Below are 23726 nucleotides of genomic sequence, written 5' to 3'. Positions count from 1 at the left end.
ACGCAGTACTTCCGATTACTCTAAGACCTCCCCCTTTGCTCTGATGTTGAGGATCAGAATTTTTTTTCCTGTTAACGAGTTCTTAGTGGTTATACGAAGCAGAATCGGATACGTATTTGATTAGACGTGGAAAAACGTCATTTCTTGACGGATTTAATCGCATATAGGTTGTAGTAACATTTTATATTATTTGATTCATTTTATAACAAAGTGTCACAGAAAAGACACGTCTCGTTTTCTAATCTCTGAATCAGACTGAAATGCATATTTCTCCACGTGTTCGCGTAGGCTGCTTCCAGATACTAAAGGCTGCCTATTTCTATGAACCATGTGCACCTACACCCTGGCCTAGGATCCAGATGGCTGAATCTGTGTGGATAAGACATTTTATGAAGCGCATATATTCATCTTTAATTCGGTCAGCTACGTGAATATTTAAATCAATCATGCTTCTGAAAGGACGTTAGTACCAGACAGTGGTGTTACCGAAGTACATTTTATTTCAATAGCCTGCCGTAAATGCAGTGCTTATTACCGAGACCAGGTAGGCATGTTGTAAATTGCTTAGACTCCCATTTTAAAGAAAATGTAACACATAACGGACATACGTTACGCACGTAACGATATTAAAATGTTCATAATGTCGACGACAGAATGCAGCTCTACCCCGGGTTACAAACCCCGCCGGCCCCTTTTCCAGTCGTTCCGCCCTTCCCACCGTCCTTCACATTCACCTTGAAAAACACGACTATGCATTCAGACACTTTAAAAACAGCACAAAAAATGAGTAGTAGTGGGACACCGAAATCAGCAGTTTTCCAAGACAGATTCAGGCAGCTTGTTTTGCTTAATGAAGGGACATCAGTAATAACCAGCCCTAAGATCCTCAGTGTGGTATTAACCTACGCATAAAAACGCCGGGAGCGGCCAGGCGGCGATGCTCGGGATCGCCGTCATTTTATAGGTGAAGGGTCACCGAGCGCGACCTGAAGGGCGCCCCGCCCCCCGGCGTCTGCGGCCCCCCGACGTCACCATGTGGCCCGGCGCGCGCCGCCAGTCCGCTGCGGCTCACTGACAGTTTCATTCGCTCGTGTGGTTCTGACTCACTTACCCTCCGAATTAAGTTACGTATTTAAAAAAATCTTTTAGCAAAGAGAGGGGGAATCAGTCTCAGTCTGCAGGTAGTTTTTCTAGTTGTTTAATGTAACCTGTCCGGGGGGAGACGGCATTAAGATGCGTGCGCGATCGGGCACTTTGAGTGCGTGAAACGGAACGTCGCGGTGCCGAGATCGCTTTTGTGACCGCGGCCAGCGGCCCCCGTTTGTCCGGGAAACTGGCAGAGGCGCAGCAGCTGACTTGGAACGACTCGCTGCGATATTTTTCCACCGTGGCTGCGCCAGCAAGCCCGACCTAAAAGGGGGTATTGCTGGGACTCCATGCAGATAACCGTGCTCGTCTTGCTACGCTTAATACACCGACTCAGGCTGTCTGGACGCGCTTCTCCCCGTCACGCTGAAGTTTACCGGGGATTTTTAAGCACATGATGTACACAATAACCAGAGGTCCCAGTAAACTTGTTACACAACGGAGAACAGGTGAGTGGCTTGGGGTCGCCCCCAGTTATTTGTATTGGTGCGTTTAATACCACAGACAGATCCTTATGGGATTCATCACATGCGGTAGTTTAGAATGGAGGCGATCCTATACATATAGGTTTTGTGCAGCTTCGCATGGTTGTACTTAAGCAGAACTATCACGGATTGCTTAAATTACTGACCACAGAAAGTCAGGGTGGAAACTGCCTGGACTGTAATTGAAACGACGAATGCATAATGTGCGTTTTACACCACGATGCGAGCCGATTAACTTCTGAATAACTTGTTTATCTGTTCTTGCTATTGGGAGGTCCGACGACGCAGCAAATTGAAAATAAAGCAAGCGACTTTAAGCACAAACAGACACCCTGGACTGTAGCAAAGTAAGTAAAGCCAGCATTTCGGCGTGTAAGCGCCCATACATGTCTCTGCAGCGTGATCGGGTGTGTGATCGGGCAGCACTAACAAAGTCATGTTCCGCTCACATGGTAATGTAATATTAGCCATAGCGTCACGGCCCACGCAGTTTTTAACCAAGAACTGAGGGATTTGCAGTTTTAAACCCGAAGTGGCTGTGAATACTTCGAAAATGTTTGCATCAAACATTAAATGTGTCTCCCTCCGCCTTGCGTGCACGTCGCGCTGCCTTTTAAACAGAAACGGGGTGACCTTGTGTGAGGCAAGGTGAGCCGCCGGTGGCCGCCGGTGCCGGACGGAAAGGCGCTCCGGACAGCCTGCTGATCGCCGATATTCATCTTCATTTCAACGAAGATAACGCGTTTTCATAACTATATGTAATGTGTTAGCCGAAGGTCCGTGTCCGTGTCCATCGGCTGCTTCGGGACGGTCTGCAGTAGGAGTTTGCTGCCAAGGCCTGTTCGCTTTAGAGCGGCTGGCATTTTCATTACCATTCAGGCTCCTGACGCTCATATTTTATGTGATCGCGGGTCGCCAGACGAAGATGCGGTGACCCTCAAACTGGTGTAATTAAATATGTCGGATTTATATCGTTTAGCCAGCGTTACCATAGAGACCCAGGAGGAGGAAGGAGGCGGTCCCCTGCTCCGCGCACATGCCGGCAGCCCGTCCTCTTCTTCCTTCCCTCTCCTGTCCATTACGTCATTCTCACCCGTCCAAGGGTCTGTAACAACAAGGACGCGCAAAGGTTTATCCGCGGGGAGAAGTTCTCATTCTGATGAGATCTATTTTTGTAAAGAAAATTTACTTAAAGAAAATGTACTTAAACCACCCCTTTCATGTGTTATTTAAGGGTTAAAGAAAAAAAGGTCTGAATCTGTGTGGATTCACAGACCTTATTATACACATTTAAAGTAAAAGTACTGCTAATATATGTGGAACTTATAAGGAAATCTTACTTTTCAAAGTTCTGGGATGTTTTCCTGGGTTGGCGTTTAAAGACCAGTTACTTTGCTTATTAGAACAGTTCAATATCTTGTGTCGTCAAAACGTAGACCAGTGGCAAGGATGCAAAAAGATGCGTCAAAGCAACACAAATATGCAAAAGTATTCTGACTGTAGAAAGCAAGAAAGCAAATGTGAACATGAAACAAAGCGACAAAGAGCACATATGGTCACCCTAGGAAGACGGAAATTCGAAAGGTAGTTTCCTCCAGTTACTGCTGAATGTGAGAATCCATTTCATGTAACTCTCCTGTTGTTTTCCTGTCCTCCCAAAGTTCTCCTGCTCCAAAGCTTGTGTTCAACCGGCTGAACGGCAAACGGTACCACGCAGCGCCCCCCCCACAAGTCGACTCTCAACCAGAAGGTTTCACTCCAGCCCACGAAGAGAATGTCAAGTTTGTGTATGAAGGTATTTACCACCTTCTTGTGCTTATTTACTCATCGGTTGCTCACCCTGTTTATCACCTTCTTGTGCTTATTTACTCGTCAGTTGCTCACCCTGTTTACCACCTTCTTGTGCTTATTTACTCGTCAGTTGCTCATCCTGTTTAGTTGCTTGTCTCTCTTCTTACTTATTTTTATTATCAGTGTAAAACCTGTTGGGCTGCAATTTATGTATGAATACTGCTATATAAATAAAGATAAAGGGGCAGGTTGGAGTTGATTGGAGAGTGAAACTGGGACAACTTAGTAAAAAAATGTGCTTCAGGCTGAGGTTTTATCATGCTGATGCAAGCTTACACAGTTGTGTCAATAGATTCCACGTTCTGCTGGATCCGGAACCTCTGGATCAGGTGTAGTGAGCACGGCATCTTATCAGCCCAAAGCAACATGAGAGCAACGTTCAACGGCTCTCTGCAACTGCCGTCTCAAAGGCTTATCACTCCAGTGATGTTTCCTTGACAAAAAAAAAGGGCTGCAGTTAATCCCATCCGAGAGCCAAGGACACTTATCCACTGTTCCAGTGAGGGACCCCGGCGGAGTCCGGGTCTGCTCTGCTTGAGACAGCCGACTCCCTGACTTTTGTTTTTGTTATTGCTCTGATCGAGATCGGGGCCCCTGTTACATCATCTTCACCTCAACTCCAAGAGTCATGAGCAAATGCTGGGTTCTTTCTGTTAAATTGGGGCAGAGAAAGAAAGGGAAGGCCGATTATTCTGAAGGACCTGCTGTGTTGATACTCATGGCATGGGGCCTTCTCTATTGTAACAGCTGATCTACTCAAGAAGATTTCCATCCTAAATCCTCTATGAACCAGTTAAGCGCCCCAGGTTGAGGGGGAAAAAGTTAGATTGAGTAGATCGTGGACTACCCAGACTGGGTAGACCGAAAGAGGTCTTTGGCTAGCTGTCTGTTTTCTGGAACACTGGGAACCATAAATGCCAAACTGTCTTGCCAGTTCTCAGGAATTTATTGCAGAACAAGTACTACTAATTTCCCCCGGTTTGATAGCCAGATTCACTGACTGATGGATGCTGGACTTCAGTTGACTGCAGGCGGAATTCAAGCCAGGGGAGGTCATAGGTCTCAGAAGTGGTAGTTATGTTTGGAAGAAGTGGTCTGTGTTTTATGTAGCACTTTTTTGTGTAAACGTTTTGCTTTTTTTGCAAGGATAACAAAAAAACAAAAGAGGCTTAGTTCTTGCGTAGGGCCAGAGTTCCCAGAATGCCTCAGGCGGAAGTTTATTTTCTCTGCGGGAATGAAGAAGAGGGTTCAGTGTCGGCGCTGCCCCTTAGGAGGAAGAAGTCCAGCCCAGTCTGCTCTGCGTCCACTTCTGTTTAAGAAGAAAACAAAACTGATCAAAGTGACTTTGAAGATGCGGTTCTGAATTTGCCTCCTTTGCAGGACAGATCAGGCCATTTCAAGGTTAAAGAGAATACAGGAATTCTTCCTTTCCTTTGTCAAAAAATGTCTTCACTCTAGGACTGGTGTCCTGCTGCCTTCATAATGAAAATGAGTTGAGTGTAATTAATCCAGTCAACTGTGCTCATGCTGTGCTGAAGAGAGGTTCAGTCTCTCCATAACCTTTACTTATAACTCTGGAACTGCCAATGGTCCCAGAAGTTGGTCAGAAAACGTAAAAAAAAAACACATTGTTATTTCAAATTCAAAGATGATTAAATTATAAGAACTCAAATGTTTCTATCCTATTTATGATGTTTTCTGAGCATAATGCCATTAAAAGAAACGTATAATATTTCAGCATGGATGCCAGGTGAAATGTGCACTTCCTGTTTGTGTTCATGAATAACAGAGTATCCGCTGCTGAAAGCATGTTAACATGTCAGTACCTCAGTAAGGGTCCAACGTTCTGTATCTATCATTGTCCTTTATTCAAAAAACAAGTTAAATTGGGCAAACACAGAAAAATCTCCCCCTCTTTACTCAATATCAGTGACATCATCTGTGTTTACCTGTGGATTTTAATAAGTAAACTTCATATACACATGACTCAGCTTTCACTGAATTCTTGGTTTTTGGCATTACGATTTGAAATAGACTCAAAGGGGATTGAAACTTATGTTTTTATAATTTAATCATTTTTGGACATTTTTTACATTTTATTCTGGAAAAAATTTTTATGATTTTTTTTATGTTTTCCTTTTTTTACGGAGGTTTTTACCAACTCCTGGGACCGCGAACAGGCCCTAGAATGCTCATGTTTAAAAAGCAGCAATATTCCTTATAATAGCCTAACGATAAAAGCTTATTTATATAGCACTAAAACTGGGATAAATAAAGCGATTTGCGGAACTTACCAGTAACTTACCAGTTCTAGTTCTTGGGTCCATTTTTGCTTATAGTAAATAATGAGAAACCCTTTCATCTTATTGTCTAACTCTTTTATCTTCCCCCTGGGTAAATCGCAAAATCGCATGTCAAGGACATTTTTCAGTTTCAGTTATATCAGTTTTGCTGGAGATGTGCATTGCAAGAAGGAATGGTGAGATGGATTTGAACTCGCAGTGGGTGAAGCGCTGAGGTGAAAGGACTGAATTCCTCCGTAATTTATTTTCCTGGGTCCTAATGGTGCTGTCATACATGCCAGTATGTCATGTGCCATGTACGTTGGTGCTCATGCCGCCGTACGTCTGCATCGGGGTTAGCCTGTCTGCGCGTGCGTTGGTGCTCATGCCGCCGTACGTCTGCATCGGGGTTAGCCTGCCTGCGTGTACGTTGGTGCTCATGCCGCCGTACGTCTGCATCGGGGTTAGCCTGCCTGCGTGTACGTTGGTGCTCATGCCGCCGTACGTCTGCATCGGGGTTAGCCTGTCTGCGTGTGCGTTGGTGCTCATGCCGCCGTACGTCTGCATCGGGGTTAGCCTGTCTGCGCGTGCGTTGGTGCTCATGCCGCTGTACGTCTGCATCGGGGTTAGCCTGTCTGCGCGTGCGTTGGTGCTCATGCCGCCGTACGTCTGCATCGGGGTTAGCCTGTCTGCGTGTGCGTTGGTGCTCATACCGCTGTACGTCTGCATCGGGGTTAGCCTGTCTGCGTGTGCGTTGGTGCTCATGCCGCCGTACGTCTGCATCGGGGTTAGCCTGTCTGCGTGTGCGTTGGTGCTCATGCCGCCGTACGTCTGCATCGGGGTTAGCCTGTCTGCGTGTGCGTTGGTGCTCATGCCGCCGTACGTCTGCATCGGGGTTAGCCTGTCTGCGTGTGCGTTGGTGCTCATGCCGCCGTACGTCTGCATTGGGGTTAGCCTGTCTGCGTGTGCGTTGGTGCTCATGCCGCCGTACGTCTGCATAGGGGTTAGCCTGTCTGCGTGTGCGTTGGTGCTCATGCCGCCGTACGTCTGCATAGGGGTTAGCCTATCTGCGTGTGCGTTGGTGCTCATGCCGCCGTATGTCTGGGCAGAGTGGCAGCAGGTGGAGCAGCGGTTGGCGGACGGCACCCAGACAGATGGAGGCCAAGGTCCAGTCCAGTACTCCGAGAAGACGCCCAACCCTGGCATGAAGAGTGAGTCATCGTCAGCGTTGCCTCCGTCTCACTCCTGTCCGCTTCCCTCCTCCGTCTCTGCATGTCCGCGCTCGCCATGTGATACTCTGACAGAAGTCTTGCAAACATTCGCTTTTCAACACTTCTCAAGATTCAAGATTTTTATTCTGCCACATACATGAATGGAGCAGTGCGCCAGCATTGAAATGAAACTGTCACAGCAAAGTAGGAGGATAACAAAATAAAATGCGGACAAAATAAAAACTGAAAATGTAGAAATATGTAAAGAGTATTTAAAAAGTAGAGAAAAAGTTATAAAAATATTTTCAGAAAATATATAAGCTGAAGGTTGCAGCTGTAACTTACAATAATCGGTGGTGTTAATGATCCTCAAAGCACTTCATCTACACCGAGGTCAGTGCATCAAGACGGTCGTCATTTAGGCAGGCTTGTTTTTTTGGAAATTCAGTGCACTGTATTTACAGATACATTTTAAAACCACACAATTTGTACTATTACAAATGCAGACTTTTTTTTTATAGATAAGAATTCAAAGTAGTTTCAACATTATTTTCAAAACAGAACATTCTCACACAGCTTCTGCACCTTGGTGTTGCACTGGGCTCTTCTTCCAACCTTCCAACACCCCAAAACTGCCGGTCACATGTTCCTGTAAACAGGACCAGGATGGCTGGCTGCCTCACCCAGACCTTTTCTCCAGGCTGGCTTGGGGCTGTGGTGCATGTTGGGTGCTCTCTTCTCACTTGCTGTCCTGGATGTATCCTTCACCTTTTCCTTCCAGCTACGATCCTGAATCCCCTTTAAGATGCATGAATGCTAGGGGGTGTAACGGTACGTAAAAATCACGGTTCGGTACGTTTTCAATACAGCGGCGGTAAAAGAAGCAAAACATAAAGTGCTTCCTTTGATCTTTATTAAAGAACAAAGTACTGAACAAAGTATGACTTAAAAAGTCTTAGTCTCTGTCAATACTACTGCACCCTACTAATAAACTAAATTTTACTTGAAAGTAAATCAAAATAAATATTATCAAGTAAATAAAAATAAAATAAATATCCTTTTAAGGTGCACATTAACTATACCTGATCTGTACTGTATTCACATTTGCAGCTTTCAACTTCATATTAGAACTGTGCAACACAAATATCGTCTCAAAAAAACAAAGCAAAACAAATTAAATATCTGTTATGGTGCAGCATTTAAAAAATACCTTTGCTGTACTTGTATTCACATTAACAACGTCCAGCTTCACGTTAGGACGTACACGCTCGTGTAGCGACGCGGCTTCATCCGGCCCTTTCCGAATGTCGCTCGGGGGAAACGCGCAAACACACAAAGGTTTTGCATTTGCTACATATTGGTACCGAACCGAAAGACCCGTACCGAAAATTTTTGGTGGAAATACGTGTACCGTTACACTACTAATGAACGCACCTTTGTCTGCTGGGAAAGTCAGTCCGCCCCCCCCCCCCATTACTTGAGGCACCAAAGCTTGGATACATGACCCATCTCACTCCATTCCTTCCCGATTTTCTGTTTGCCATCTCATCCTCATTCCTGCAAAGCCTCTCTCTGCCTGCTTTGCTCCACGGGTCCTGTGACAGCTCCTGGGCCGTAAACGATGTATTTGTCCATTATTTAAGTTTCATAAGACTTTAAGACATTTAAAAAGACTGAACAATGCATCAAGAACGATTCTCCTTGATTCTCCATTCCCCATACCAGTTCACCTGTGCAGTACCTGGTTTTTGAGGTTCTGTATGTACCTAGAAGGCCAGAGGGCTTGCGAGTTCCCCCCTACATCAGCTGTGCTCCCTTTCTCCCCTGCAGACTTCGTCCCCATCGACCTGGAGGAGTGGTGGGCACAGCGTTTCCTGGCCAACATCGTTAACCTGTCGTGATGGGAGAAGCCCGGTTAATGACCAAGGAGCCACGTGGATCTGAGTGGGATGTGGGTGGGTTTGGCGTTAAGGAGAGAGCAGCCAGTGCTCGCCTTCAGCCTGGGTGGGCAGCGTGAGAGTCTGCCAACGGCTCTGCCACCCCTGCCCTAATATCTCTCCAGTGTGCCAGACCGAGGTATGAAGACCTCTTTCTTTCTTTGTTAAAGAAAATGAAAAAAAAAAAACATGTTGTGTGTAGAGACCACAAGTCTGTGTTACTTGCCTGGTATTTGCATAAAACAAGAAAAAGAAAATAAAAATGGAAAATGTATTTTCAGGACATTGTTGGCATTCGGTGTGAAATTCCTCAACCTCGAAACAAACCAGGTGCAGCTGTCGGTTTTCTAAATAGCAAATACTGGCATCTGCAAGGTGTGGCTCATGCCCGGCGCCAGTTAGACTTACAGCAATAACAAACGTTTCATATTTTCTCCGTTCTCCAGTGATGCTTCAGATCGTCAAACTTCAGCGGAAAAAAAAGGTGTTGTTTTGCAGTGTTACCATGTACATCACCAAATACACCAGCCTCCCCTCTCCTCATAACCCCAGAATGACATTTGTTGCTGTGTGTATATACAGAAAGAAATTCACAGCTGTCCCCAATACCAATTCCATGTTGGGGTGTTCCCCAGAATTTCCCCAGATACCAGTATATGCACTATATCACCAATAACCAGACTCTAATCTGAAAGGGGAGGCTGCAGCTAAACATCACGAGTATCTTTTTGAAGCTGAAGTAGCCACACCTCGTGTTTTTGCTCTTGGTATATAATAATAATAATAATCATAATTATTTTTATACTGCATTTGTCAGACAGAAAAAAAGGTTTTGAAAAATGTTCTATCACAAATGAGCACATGTAGAATTCCCAACTTTCCATTTTCAAAGGTACTAAATGACATCACTCTGGTTTATTTGCAGTGGTTTTTAATAAATAGATTAATATCCTTCTGCTTTCAGTTATATACCTGGGGGCAAAAGAGTACAAAATAATATGCATAAAAACACAAACACCCTTCAACAAAACATTTTTCTTTGAAATTCATTATTTAGAGACTTTACAAGAGCAATAAATGTACAAAAAAAACTAAAACATAAAATACAAAATTAATTATGTAAGCTCAAGACTGGTAAGGTTGCTTATGCGCAATTGAAAGCTGCCATAAAAAAATCACTTTTGTGATTAAAAGGACTAAAAAAACAACTGTGTGTGTGCGTCACTACCTGCTCCCACAGTGGAGGAGGTCAGATGTTTAACACCAGATAGGCTCTGAAACTTGACCTTCAGAAAACAGACCAACACTGATTATATGAACAGAAAAAGAGCAGGCTCTTACAATGCATGAACAGTACATCAGTGACATCATAAGCATGTTTAACACACGACGGAGGCATCGAATCGCAAAGCTGTGACTCGCACTGCAAACATCCAGGTCACAGCTTCAAGATCTGTCCATAGCAGACTATGCAATGCTGTGGTTCCACTCCTCCCTTCCCAGTTTGCACCAAGGTCTGGCTCATGCTGAGGTCTTCACTGTCCCTTTAAGCCTCCTGCCACGCCCCCGCCCCTTGCCCCTCCCCCGAGGCAAGCTGGCCTTGGCAGGGTTGGCTGTCGTGAACGTGATGCACTGCGAATCCAAGAAGTCCAGCAGCTTCGCAGCACCCAAGCGGATCCCGGCCTCTTTCAGCCGGGCCTGCAGCTGAGAGAGAACCAGGGGCTGGTACTGCAGGATCTGCGCGTAGAGCTCAGGGTCGGACTGGAGGAGATGGCACACTGCCTGCAGCTTCATCGCATCGCGTGACACGGCCTGAGACGCCGTCACCTCGTCACTGTCGGAGTCGTCGTCAGACAAGGGGCAAAGTTCTGGGTTGGACCTGAGGCCAAAAAAAAGCAGATGATAGGACCATCTTCAGCACCAAATGACTGATGACATTTCTGAAAACAGTGAAGATGGTTCAAGTATTACCAAATCACCTTAAAAACACCCCAATCGAGAGCCTTCAGAAACAACCTGGAATTACACATAATTATTTTCGCATACGAGTTCCACTGCACCAAAGTACTAATTCCAAATAGTAATATTAATCAGATTTTCACCAGAATACATACATTTGTAAAAATGCTTTAGATGTCTTTTTTAATATTTCAGGGTGAAACAAATATAATGAAATAATATGACTGTTACAATCATATATTAAGAGATATTCAATGTATATCCTTGGGCTGTTAGTTAATACAGCCTCCCCTGAATTTACAGTATTAATTCATTCCTAAAAATGACTAATTCGACAAAATGTAAATTGAAAGCCAATTTACATTATTTTAAGTGGAAATAGCACTTCTAATCCTCCGCAATAACCCCAAAATTCTTCAATATCACTAGAATAATGAAAAGGTTTGTATAAGTAAAAAACAATTTGAAATAAATCAGAAAGCTGAAACGAAAGCATGGCGGGAATGTGAGGATGGATGATGTTCATCCTACACTCGTCTGTTTGAAGTGCCTGACCTGCATTTCTGTATATTATTTGGCTGAAAGACATCATGTTGAGGAAATTACTCTGTAAATCGAAATTCTGGTATCAAAACTCAAAATCAATCATGGCAAAAAAAAAAAACGTAAAGTGAAATACCTTAAATCAAATAATCCCAACAGCCATTCAGGCGCTACAAAGATCTACTTTTTAGGAGTGCTGACACAAGTGCTCATCAGGACAGACAGACAGGAACGTCGGATTTAACCCGGTGCCCACGAGTAGGTGTGTGACCAGATGTCCCGGGTGGCGTCTCACCTTTCGGAGTCCTCACTGGCGGCTGTAGAGGACGCCGTGGAGGCCTGGGAAGTCGAGAGTGGCTCCTGCTCCAGCTCCCCATCCTCATGCCCATCTTGTCTGAGGGCTGGCACTTTGGCACATGCCTTCGCAGCCACCCCCACTGGCTGTTTGAAGTCCCTGGAACCAGAGGCAGAGGCGGGCTTGGGACGGTGCTTCAGATGGGCAGCACTGGGGTCCTGGCGCCGGCCAAGGACCTCCTCCTCGGAGTCAGAGCTCAGCAGCTGATGGGTGTACTGGTAGATCTCCTTCAGCTTCAGGACCATCTGTCGCTTGGGCAGTGGACGCACACCAAACCTGATGAAAAGATGAAAGGCTAAAGGTATACAATGTAAAGAAACGAATACGAGAGGTTTGCATGTGTTAAATATAGTATAGAGTCACCATAGTCCTAAGGTAAAGCTATTAGTTTGCTAACAGCTATTGCTAATAAGATTCTGGGGTAGCACCCACTAGAATCTCTTGTCATTAAACATGGTGAAAAAGCAGTATTTCCACTGTTTACATTTCAGGAACCTGAAATGTCATGAATTGGCAATTACACGACTCTGCAAAGAGCTTTCAATATTAAAGGACAGTTACAGCCATGCACACACCTGACCTGGTCAGATTTCTATGGTTTACGTGCCCAACAAGAGGAAGAGAGAAGCAAGAGAAAGGGAGCCGTCGCTACAGGGGGAAAAAATCCCAGAGAAAACACTGAAAAGGCTCTTTAAAGAATTATTAAGGAGGGCAATTACTTGTTGAGGCGGTTCTTCAGCTCAGGTGTCTCCATATCAGAGTAGCCGGGCATAGGGGTGATAGGCTCCAGGGGGGGCTGGTTCTTCCTGCAAGTGGACACTACAGAACAGTGCACAGGGACAGGAACATTAATGTAAAGAGGGAAAATGAGACGGTAGTAGAAACAAAGTCACCGAATGAAGTAACCAAGTAGCAAGAATAATCCAAAGTAGCAGCATCGCAATGTGCAATGTTGCATATTAAAAAGTCCATTAACGATACACAAAAACCAGACGCACCTGGCGTCTTCAGCTGCGTGACTCTCTTGGATGGGGCTATGGGACACACTCTTTGTGAAAGAGGAAGGTCCACTTGCTCTTCATCTTCCTCCCAATCATCCCAGATCTTGGAGTCCAGCATGCTGGCACAGAGTTTGGGAGGAGTCCGGTGGGTTGCATGATCAACAGGAGGAGCAGGTGGAGAGATGTGCCCTGTCCCAGCGTCACCCTGGTCTGGCTCCGGAGGACCGGTCCCAGTGCTGGAGTCCATCCTGAGGCTAAAACGAGTGCCCATTCCCCAGGAGTCATCGAAAGGCATGGGTGGCTCGTCCATAGCACAGGAGATCTGCCCCGGCAATGACCCATCCTCTGGCTCCTCAAACAGATTCTCCTCTGTCTTTGACAAATTTCCATTGCCGGGGCTCCGGAGGCAGTCAGACTCCCTGGAGGACCTGTTTCCTGGAGACTCCCTTGGATTCACCCCCAAGTCAGAATCTCTCTGCGTGGACGGTGAAGTTGCTACGAGGGAAAGATGCAAAGATCCTGGGCTGTCCCCTTGAGGGGTCTCCGCAGAGGGCTCGTCAGCAGAACCTGTTCTTTTGGCAACACTGCTCTGGATGGTGCCTGAGCTGTCCTCACTGTCGCTGTGGAGAACAGAGTACCGCAGTGCGCCGGGACGCAGAGCCAAAGGGGTACTGCTAGCTGCCGGTGGCACACCGGTCCATTCAATTCCAGTGCAACTGGAGGCCCGTCTGGATAACCCTGGTTGTGCGTGCGAGCTCTCCACAGACCTGCCGTCTGGTCGGATAAGGTCTTCTATCTGGCAAACTTCAACTGCAACCGTGTTCCCTCTCTTTAAACTATCTTCCTTATTCAAACCAGAGTTGCCGTGGTTCGAACTGTGGAAACTGCTGCTGACCAGTTTCCCTGTGATGCCCATGGAGGCTGTACTGCAGTGCCTAATTCCGTCTGGGTGACGAAATGTACCATTATGTTTCGGGGTCATAGATGTCACAGGGATGCTAGCAGAGGTAGGCGAGGATGATGATGATGACCTTGATTTGTTATCAAAGGACCTTGGAAAGAGCTGTGTACGGAACATGCTGCTGTGAGTCTGTGTATAACTAGCTCGGGTCACCTTCATGGGACATACTGGTGTTCCTGGGACCAGCCAGGAGCTGTCAACAGAGCTGTCCATGTGGGAACTGTTCGCTGGGGCTTGCAGAGTTTCTGTCTTACTTGCCGATTGAGATGGTTCCTCCAGTTCCCCAGGTTCAACTCCAGGATTATCTATATCACCTAACTGGTTTTCAGGTACAAGTGGAGTCTGCTGATTTTGGACAACATGAGTCTTAACATCTTCATTCTTTGGATCCAAATCCATTTCATCACCAGAGTCAGACAGCACGATCACCTCTGGCGTTATACACCGTTCCCTACAACCGGAAGAGGCTACAGTCCCAGATAAGTTGGCGACTCTGATTACAGAATCCTTACAGCTTACTTCTTTGCTGCTGTGAATGACATCAACCCGAGGATCACCTGTGCTAAATGAGCCACCTATATCAAGTTCCTCTTTCTCCTTGTACTCAACAGATCCCAGAGAATGGCCTGTTACAGGGAACATGGAACAGGGGTCAGGGGGAGGGCTTACAGAGAGATCAATGATTGCCTCTTGGCTATCAAAGCACGGTAAGCGTGATACCTCCCCATGCTGGAGCCTAGAGGATGCCCTTCCAACCAGTAACCCTGGCTGCCCTGCACCCCCAATGCCTCTGCATGGAGAGTGGGAATGGCAGCTGGATGGACCTGGAGAAGTCTCCACGTATTCACCCCAGGCCTGTGAGAACAAGCGGTTGTAGCTCTTGTCTAGGCTGGTCTCAGCACTGGGAGACTTATGAGGTTGGATCTCCTCTGGTTGACCATTTATCATCATCCCATTCCCCAGGCCAGGATCTACGTCAAACTGCTTCTCACACGGCTCCACTTTCTCACGTGACTCTTCTTGAGATACCTCATCTCCCTTTTCTCCATTCTCTTGGTCCTCCTCTTCCTCTTTGCATACTTTGACCCTTCCTGCCTCTTCGTCATCCTCTTCTGCGCTTCCTTCCCCAGCTTGCATACTGGACTGAATCCTCTTCTGTGTGGCGGCAAATTCGTAGATCTCATTGAGCTCGTCCTCATCCACCCTTTCCTCTCCTAGCTCCCCACCTCCCAGTAGAGGGCTGCCGGCTCCCTCCATCCTGTACTCTCCACGGCCCCGCATGTTGGCACCCCCCTCTTTACTGCCTTCATCATTCTCCTCATCCTCCCACATGGAGCGCAGTAGCTCCAGGAAGTTCTGCTCATCGTGGATTGTGTCCTTTTCTCCTTCATTCTGCACTGGCTCTTGGAGCACGGCCCCAGCATCGTCCGCTAACCCTGCATTTTGCAGACACAGTTCCTCCAATTCTGTCATGGCAAACCTAGGATAGATGTTTTACTTTAGCAAGTAATTCACAATAATAAGTCTCCCATCGAATGAATCACAATTCATTTTGCAGTTTATCTATCTGAATTAGTACAGACGATCTCATAGACCAGAGGTGCTCAAAGTCCAGACCACAGTCCAGATATGGACCAAATTTCAAGATAATGCGGACCCAGCCGATAATGCGCCTTATGAATCAATACGATTAATATAAAAACGTTTAATGTGGTTTGAAGTACAAAAACACAAACTTTGCACCCACATAACTCATTATAATCCACCCCCACCCCCCCAGTGAGCATTAAGTAGTTCCCATTCTTGGTATATATTGATGTCTACATTGAAGGTTATAGTTAATTCATTAAAGTTCATGAAATGCTGCTTTGTTATTGAAAATTGCTCTGGACCTCTGACCTCTGAACAAAAATCTGATGAAGACCTTTGATCAGAAAGTTTGAGAACATCTCCCATAGACAATCATAGACAAATAGCACATTCAAAAGCGGATGAGTTGCTCAACACAACACTAACCTGACTGCCAGCTCCTGGACATGGGGCACTAGTTCAGGGGTGAGGGGACAATGACCTGTATAGATGTAATGCAGCAGTGCAAGAAGAGCCTTGGCAGGAACCTCCCCCAACAGCACCCTCTGGGCCTGGGGCATGCCCTCCTCCCGTACGCCAAAACCAGAGTCATGAACCTGGGAGAAGAAGACAGACACAATAACATACAGACACAGATAAGTATTCACAAGTAAACAAAGATAGTCCCTCTCATGCATGGTCACAGAGAAAAAGGGACAGGGCCCCTGAACTGAGAGAAACTAGTTTACACCAAAATTACTAAATAAACTAACATACCATTTCAATTAGCATGGGACAGCGGGCATAGAGCATGAACGAGTGTGCGAAAAAGACATCCCCGCAGTCAACCTGCAGCTGCACATCACTGAGCTGTGGGTTGTTGACCATGCTGGCCAGATCAGCAGACAGGCGGATCAGCGCCACCTATGGGAAGGGAGGTCTAATTTCAGAACAGATATCATTTGGGAGAGTGGAGGGGCACTGAGAAAAGATATTGGAATAAGTATGAATTTCAAAGTAATAAAACAGAAAGAGTGGTATATTTTAGTGGTGGAAATTACTCACTTTGCTCTCAGATTCTCTTTCAGTCTCTGGTACGAAGCCGCTTAGCTTGAAGTCCCCGATGATGTCATTATCTGACAGCACAAACAAAGCCAGAGTAAGGAACTCCATTGTCATGACACACAGAAGACAGAGAGTTTACTCTGCGCGCTGCTCATTAACAGTCATCACAGAATTTGGAAATATCCGTTCTTACTTTCTCAGGGACTTTTAATTATCTAGATGAACGGAGAACTAATTCAGACGGATCAGATGCCTTAAGGATTTCACAATAACATCTGGCAACAGCAGCAGGGTGATGCTACCCGAGACGAATGGGATAGTCGCTTGCCGTGGGGGGGGGGCTAGACGGAACATGCACTCGGTGACCTACCGTAGGCACGTTCAGATGTGCCCCCCCACTGTGTGAGCGTCATGCCCTCCTCTGCCAGGTCCATCACGTCGCGCAGGGTCTGACTTCCCACCGGGAGGGCAGACAGGGAGGAGGAGGGGTCGGCGGAGAGGGCGGGGGGCGGCACGGGACCGTCGCTGGGATCCAGACGCTTCTCAGCAGGACAGGGGCTGTCTCTTGCCACCATGATGGGCTCCGCTAAGGATACAGACTGGCGCTGGGAAGGGGGCACGACATCCGGGTTTGCCTGCTGTTAACAGAGAAAAGATCATATAAACCTTTTAGGCTTAACCAGAAAGAGAGTGAGAAAATTAATTAATCAATTATTAAAATCAAATTTATAGATACCTAGAAAAATTAGATCATGATGGAGGATTTAGTGACAGAAACACAAAATAAAGGTGTAGGGGTGTGTGTGCATGTGTGCTCCTGCTTTACTTTACCTCAACAGATGGAACCCAGGGCTCAATGGGGGGTCTGAGCGCAGGGGTGTAGAAATCCAGAATCGAGGTCGGACCTCCATCCCGTAGTGTGCTTCTTTGCCACAAGGGGGCAGCACCAGTCCAAGCTGGAAGGGTGCTGGAAGGCAAGTCAGGGGAGGGAGGTGCGGGGGATTCTATACGGAGCAGGAGAGCTGCAATTCGATCCTGGAGCCGTCTGAGGGCTGCTTGGGGGTCCTGTATGAGGAGGAGAGGGGGTGGGGCTGGGGGACACCCCTTCTTCTTGCCACGCCTCTTACTCACACCTGGTCCAGGGACAGAAGATAATGCAGCATTTTCACTTATTCATTTTGAACACACTTTAATCACACGTAAATACCTGCATCGAGGTTACACCCGAAAAGTTCAGCCTGGCACTGAAACCTGTGGCTTTTCGGCTACAAGTGCAGACCCTTAACCACAAGACACCCTTGATAAAAGCAGGGCAGCGCATATGAGCAGTAAGACGGCCTCCCCTTTAGGGCGTCCGTCAGTCACTCAGGTCCTGCTGCTGCCTGTAGGATCGAGCTGTAAGGTTCAGTCAGCTGCACTGCTAAACATTACAGTAAAGTTGAAGAGTGCATTCGGGATACAGCCCACAGAGGGGTATCTACTGGTACATCAGGGCGGATCAGCTCACCTCTGTCTGACCTCCACTGCAAGCCCAGGGTCGGAGCTGCAATCTGGGCCTCCACCTCCATCTCCATCTTCTTCTCCTTCTCCATCATGGAGCGTGACAGGGCCATGGCAACCAAAGTATCCTCGTCCGGGGCCGGGGGCTTCTTCCTGGGCTTCTTCTTGGCGGGGCGGTCGGCCCCTGCAGAGACCTTCCTCTTCGACCCGCCTACCTGTGCCCTGGACAGTGGGGGAAAAAACACACTAGTTACAGAATTAAACAGAATCTCCTGGGTATTTCTTATTAATTACGGGAGAAGCTCCTGGCCCTATTCACAAGTTTTAAAAGCTAAATAACTAGCAATAGAGTAGAATCAGAAGATAGCAGATAACTAGCTGGTTAGCAGAACATGCTGCTTCAACATCTCCTAAATAAGCAACATGCTTATTTAATATTTAGTGTAATGCCTGTTTGTGGTCAACAGGGGGCCCAAAGCAAATGCATGGTTTGAGTGGTGATAAGCACCACCGCTGGATGAGTAGTGTCCCAGTCAATCCCTATACAGCTATCAATCACCAAAAGATTAACCAACTCACTTTACTGCCTTTCATTCTAACTAATAACCCCAAAACCCAGGGATTCTCCTCCCTCTCTGTCCTCCTCACCACAATGGCTTTCTGCCATCGGTATCTTTTACTCTCCCACTTTCAAAGGAGAAATGTAATAAAACTGTAATATTGAATGTTAAACAGACATCAGAGTAATTTCCTAATAAAAAGTCTGCTGTCTTTCCATGATGGCTAACCTGGTTAGCTACCCTGCTAACTCTAAAATGATTTTTATTGCAGTGGCGGAGGCCCTCTTGTTCCTCCACCCCATCTCTCATGTTAAATGCCTGGCTGGAGAGGGGCGTGTCACTCACTGTTGATGGGCCGCACTGTTGCCCGCCCCCTCGGCGGCCTGCCCCTCGGAGGCCTGCCCCTCGGCGGCCTGCCTCTGCAGGACCTCCATCAGCAAGGCGGGCCCCACGCCCATGTCCGCCGCGCAGCGCTTCAGGTGAGATCCCCGACTCTTCTGGGACTTGAACCCCTTCCCACAAATGGGGCAGTCAGGCACACGGGGAGGGGCTGGCTTAGGGGGGGCACTGCGCTCACTCTGGTCCAGACACCTGGGGAAGTGGATAAAACATAAACAGGCCTGATTCAGAACGAAACTGAACAGAGTGACAAAAACAGCAGCGGGGAGACCTTCAATACTGTAAATAAACAAACATCCGAACTACAGGCAAAGGCTAGAGATACAGGTGAATGGACCGAGATGGACATACAGGTGAATGGACTGACAGACAGGCAGATGCGGGGTCGGGCATACGGATGGACAGACCTGTTGATATGCTGTGCACGACACATGGGGCTCATGTTTGATAGGTCCCTCTGGCAGATCTGACAGAAGAACAGCCCCCCCATTTCCAGGTCGACCGCGTTCCCCTTAACCTCGGTGTCCAGCTCCTGCTGCAGCCTGATGGCCAGGGCCTCGTCCCCGGGGGACCCTGGCGTGGGCTCTGACGCAGGCGTGGGGGGAAATGCTGCACACAAACAAACCACGATAAATACGATAACTGCAATAAGTGGGTGCCGCCATAAAGGCAAGGGAGACAGGGAAAGTGCGTGGCGGCATGGAACAACAGGCACGACCCACAGCAAGCCATATCATAAGGGGCATCCGGACCGGTCCGATATCAAAGACTGAAATCAGGGCCTATCCAGGAATTTTTTATGTGATCAGTATCAGCTAGCACAGCCTGATCCAAATCCTGATCTATTTACTTTGCTGCATCGACCTAATTTACATCAGCTGCGCAGATTGTGGGGTTCTGCATTTACATCAGCTGCGCAGACTGTGGGGTTCTGCCGCATGCAGCAGTAAGTATGAGGCACACGGGACTACAAGCACAACAGCTATCCGAAATCTTTGCGATGTCATCCTTTCAAGAAGAGGTAGCAACAGAGTGTTGTTTATTGCAACAAATCTAATTGGGCACTTGCAGAATCACAATAAGGAAGAATACTGCAAAATCACGAGGTTTACTCACACGAAGAACGCACCCAAGGCCTACTGGAAGTGTATGTATATCTAAGAATTTATTTAAAGATCAGATCTGATTTGTAGATATAAATATTGAATGGATTGGATCAGACTGGGGTACCAAAAGACAGAACATCCCAACCCATTACAAAGGGGAATCACATGGCAAGGGAGATCCCCTTTCAAGGGGGGCATTTTACTGCTGAGGGGGTCCAGACACACATGCATCCATGTACATGAAAAAATGGCGCAAAAATGTCAGTTTGTCCTACGTTACTGTGTTCCGACAGATATATCTATCGATCAGTGCTACCTTAGCGAAAATGTTATTGTCATTTTTTTGGGCTGAAACTGAAAGCGGATAATCCAAAAAATAAATATGTAACTTGTCTAAAAAACACAAACTAATGTAATGTAAGCAGGCATTGCGAGTTTGAAATACCTTATAAGATTATGTGTTAAAACATGTCAGGTAATTCTACATACAGCGTAGTAAATCAATGTGATGCTGACAGTAAAATGTGATCAATGTATTTAATAAAATAATTAAAATGTATGAACATTGAAAATGCAGAAATAAGCCATAACTCCAACGCAAGGTAGAATAGATCCATGGGCGGTTCTTCAAACACGAGAAAAGGGGCTTGATTTCATTGTGCGCATGCGCAGTACCCAAAGGTAGGGCGTTTCCATATGTTATTTTACCAACCAGGGGCTATTTCATTAAGCAAGATTTCTTGCTTAGCCGGATAACTTGTTGGATTTATGGTAATCTGGGCCAAATGGCCTATATAATCATCCACTTAAATGTAGCTCAGACTACCTTAAATGTGACAAGTTATGCAGCTAGACAAGAAATCCTGCTTCATGATATACCCCCAAGCTCCTCTTCACTAGCTTGCCTCGTGTCTGTGTCTGTCTCCATGTTGTCGCTGCATGCAGGACTTGTGAGTGAGGGGGAGGGGTGGGTTGTGTTCGGAGAGGGGCAGGGCGCAGTTTTGTAAATGACAGACAGGGTGAGGATAAATAGGCGAAGTGGCGGCGCTATGAATATAATTTTAAAGCAACAAACTATATCGATACAAACGATATTGTCTCATCATATATCTTGTATGAAAATATATCGATGTATTGTAAAAACCTGATATATCGCCCAGCCCGACTTATAGTCTTTACTTTTCCAGCACTGCATACTTCATAGGTTTAAATCCCAGTGAGTTTTGTTCTAAGCTTATTTATTATCAAACTCCCAGAGCTGGGTAAATGGACCAAGTGGGGAAAAAAATCTTCCAGCTGTGGATACTCTTACATCTGCAGCACACAAGATAATTACATGAGTAAATTAAGACAAATAAATTGGTAATCTGCTAAAAAAAGCTAACTAAATCTAACAAAAGGAAGTGCGGGTATAACTTGAGTCTCACCTTGGGCGTCCGGCAGCGAAGGGGTGTCTGTCTGTGGCTCTACATCACGAGGCTCCTCACTCCCTGTCAGCTTCAGTCTCTGGGGGTTGGTCCTCTTAAATCGCTGCATCCTGCGTACCACTATCTCCGTCACCCCCAAAGGCTCAGCCTCACCAGCAGCTGGCTGTGTGCCGTTCACCTGGGTGGTTGCCATGACAGCTGTGGTCTCCTGGGTAACAGCAGTCTCCTTGTAAACTGTCTGGCTAGCAGAGTCGGAATCCTGTATCGAACTCCTAGCCAAAGTTTCAACGGCCTTTTGGCTGCTCTGCTGTTTTTTCGAACAGACACTGTTCTTTGGGTACCCCAGCTTAGCTCGTTCCTTGGTGCGAGTCAGTGGCTGACTCTGCTCCCCCCTCTTGCCTTCCTCCCCAGACTCCCCTCCACCAACCCCCTTCTTGCGGACCCTCTTCAGGAGTCTGCCGAACAGATCTGTGAAGTCCTGGTCGGAGTCGTCCATCTGTGCTTTGTGACAGTGCTTTGATTAGCCTCTCCTGTGTCCCACCTCAACTCCCCACCAAGGCAGTGGGTGGCAAACTTCCACTCACCATCTCTGAGGTAGTGGTTTGTGCCCTTACCAAGGGAAAGGGGAAAATTAACGCAAAAGTTTTATAATTAAGATCACTTCTCAATCTAAACTTAACTGGGCTATGTAATGTGACTTACAAAATACTTTAGACTTACTTTGAGTTTCAGTGTCTTTCAATTTTACATACAGATATGGCTGTAACTAGCACGGTGACTGATAAGATTTATTTGTCACAGACACAATTATACTCAATACAATGTGCAGTGAAATGCTTGGTTGCCGGTACGCTCACGACAAGCGCCAGATGCTCGAAGAACTACAATTAAACTTTTTCATGAGCAAATGAGCCTACACAAGGAACATTTTTAAGTGCAAGATTATATGTGTTAGATTTTTTGGCACATTTTTAACGCAGTTACACGAGCAGCTTATCATTTCGCCATCGAACTGGACGAAACTGGAAAATGCGGTAAGAAACCGGCTGTACTGAAGTAAAATCAGACTCGTGAAATTTACGACATTTACACAATAACGCAAATTCTAATAGCTAGCCATCTATTTTAACGTGACTAGCTATATATTTCCAAATGATCAAAAATGTCTTTAAGCTTATTCACACTTCACATCCTAACCAACAGTATGGAGTAATATAAATATATGGCAAAGAAACGTATGAATATACATAAACATGTTTCTCGATCACAATAAAAAATTCAAATACTCACTTGTTCAACCGCTTCACCATTTATTTCCGGTCACGTGAACAAGCGTAACAGCGTTCGCGAAAACGTCAGTCATGTGATTCAGGTCAATCGTTGAAAAGATTTGACATACTGAAAGCCACAAGTATTATCTTTCTGAAACTATGTTCATGTAATACTGCTCAAATTAATATACAGAAATTGCACTACAATATACATCTTACTTTCCACTATAGACTGAAGGTATAGGCTACATCATTACTGCCTGTAGAAAAAACGCAGTCAGTCAAATGCAGTGTAATATAAAGTAATACACATGTATTAAAATAATACTTACATATTACTTATAAATCATATATATATATTTTAATATACCCCTGTCGTGTTCGGCAGTTTAGCAAGCAGGATGTTAGTCTGGGTGCTTTATTGTGCCGACACTTTTATTTTGCGAAGTGGAGCTTCGGATTAAGCTCCTCTTGTTACTTGAGATATACTCTTTATTCACCGTTTTAGATTATTGCGCCATTAAGGCGGAGCCGACAGGGAAAGTTAACTGAAATAGGAGAGATAAAGAGAGGAAGAGAGGAGGGACAGAAAGAGGAGAGGGAAAAAGAGAAGAGAGAAAATAAGAAAAAAAAAGGGGGGTCAGATAGAGAGAGAAAACAGGGAGAGAAAAATAATACATGACAACTTGACAAGACAAGAAAAAGTAGAGCAAAAGGAAAGAGTAACAAAAAGACAGCTTCTGCATCTTAGTGCTGGACATTGTATCATCACACCAGCTGTTGTATTTGAAAAACAAGATCCAGGTGCCACACAAAAAGTATACATACAAAAAAACCAATGGTACCATTATGACAGAGAATAAGCTTGTGCCAATATCTGCTTCTGGAATTAAATACATTAATAACAAAGAAAAAAATACATAAGTATTTGCACCAGTATCTGCATCTGAGAAGAAAGGATGGAAGCCAAACACACACACACACACACACACACCCAGACAAGGAGGAGAGAGAGGGATAACATAGGGCAAGAAGGCCCTGGGCTATCTTGTATGTGCGTGTGTGTGTGCATGTCTATGTGTATGTAAGTGGGTGTGA

General features: G+C 46.0%; 2 protein-coding genes across 2 annotated transcripts; one reads left to right on the top strand and one right to left on the bottom strand.

Moving 5' to 3' along the window:
• Nucleotides 1-983: 983 nt before the first annotated feature.
• On the top strand, nucleotides 984-9195 carry mcrip2 (MAPK regulated corepressor interacting protein 2). Its single transcript, XM_023844405.2, has 5 exons — nucleotides 984-1595; nucleotides 1906-1978; nucleotides 3293-3426; nucleotides 6874-6975; nucleotides 8806-9195. The coding sequence occupies exons 1-5, from the start codon at nucleotides 1541-1543 to the stop codon at nucleotides 8874-8876; spliced, it is 435 nt and encodes a 144-aa protein (XP_023700173.1). The 5' UTR covers nucleotides 984-1540; the 3' UTR covers nucleotides 8877-9195.
• A 631-nt stretch (nucleotides 9196-9826) lies between these two features.
• slx4 (SLX4 structure-specific endonuclease subunit homolog (S. cerevisiae)) lies at nucleotides 9827-21853 on the bottom strand. Its single transcript, XM_023844403.2, has 13 exons — nucleotides 21358-21853; nucleotides 19232-19433; nucleotides 18771-19016; nucleotides 17873-18087; nucleotides 17197-17498; nucleotides 16736-17003; nucleotides 16366-16436; nucleotides 16078-16224; nucleotides 15748-15917; nucleotides 12768-15211; nucleotides 12489-12588; nucleotides 11710-12045; nucleotides 9827-10791 (listed from the first exon to the last, which is right to left on the bottom strand). Exons 1-13 carry the CDS (start codon nucleotides 21851-21853, stop codon nucleotides 10434-10436), a joined length of 5355 nt encoding a protein of 1784 aa, XP_023700171.1. The 3' UTR covers nucleotides 9827-10433.
• Nucleotides 21854-23726: the final 1873 nt, after the last annotated feature.

The sequence above is a fragment of the Paramormyrops kingsleyae genome, chromosome 5, assembly GCF_048594095.1.
Source record: "Paramormyrops kingsleyae isolate MSU_618 chromosome 5, PKINGS_0.4, whole genome shotgun sequence".
Taxonomy (NCBI): domain Eukaryota; kingdom Metazoa; phylum Chordata; class Actinopteri; order Osteoglossiformes; family Mormyridae; genus Paramormyrops; species Paramormyrops kingsleyae.
The sequence above is the reverse complement of the archived record's forward strand: the minus strand, read 5'-3'. Positions and strand labels throughout refer to the sequence as shown.

Excerpts from the sequence above, each read along its gene's own strand:
- slx4 (XM_023844403.2), bottom strand. The coding sequence starts at position 21,853 with ATGGACGACTCCGACCAGGACTTCACAGATCTGTTCGGCAGACTCCTG. Across the intron at positions 16,437-16,735 it reads CACATCTGAACGTGCCTACG|ATAATGACATCATCGGGGAC; the intron begins GTAGGTCACCGA and ends TTGTGCTGTCAG. Across the intron at positions 15,918-16,077 it reads GTCCCATGCTAATTGAAATG|GTTCATGACTCTGGTTTTGG; the intron begins GTATGTTAGTTT and ends TTCTTCTCCCAG.
- mcrip2 (XM_023844405.2), top strand. The coding sequence starts at position 1,541 with ATGATGTACACAATAACCAGAGGTCCCAGTAAACTTGTTACACAACGG. Across the intron at positions 1,596-1,905 it reads TGTTACACAACGGAGAACAG|GTCCGACGACGCAGCAAATT; the intron begins GTGAGTGGCTTG and ends TGCTATTGGGAG. Across the intron at positions 6,976-8,805 it reads GCCCAACCCTGGCATGAAGA|ACTTCGTCCCCATCGACCTG; the intron begins GTGAGTCATCGT and ends TCTCCCCTGCAG.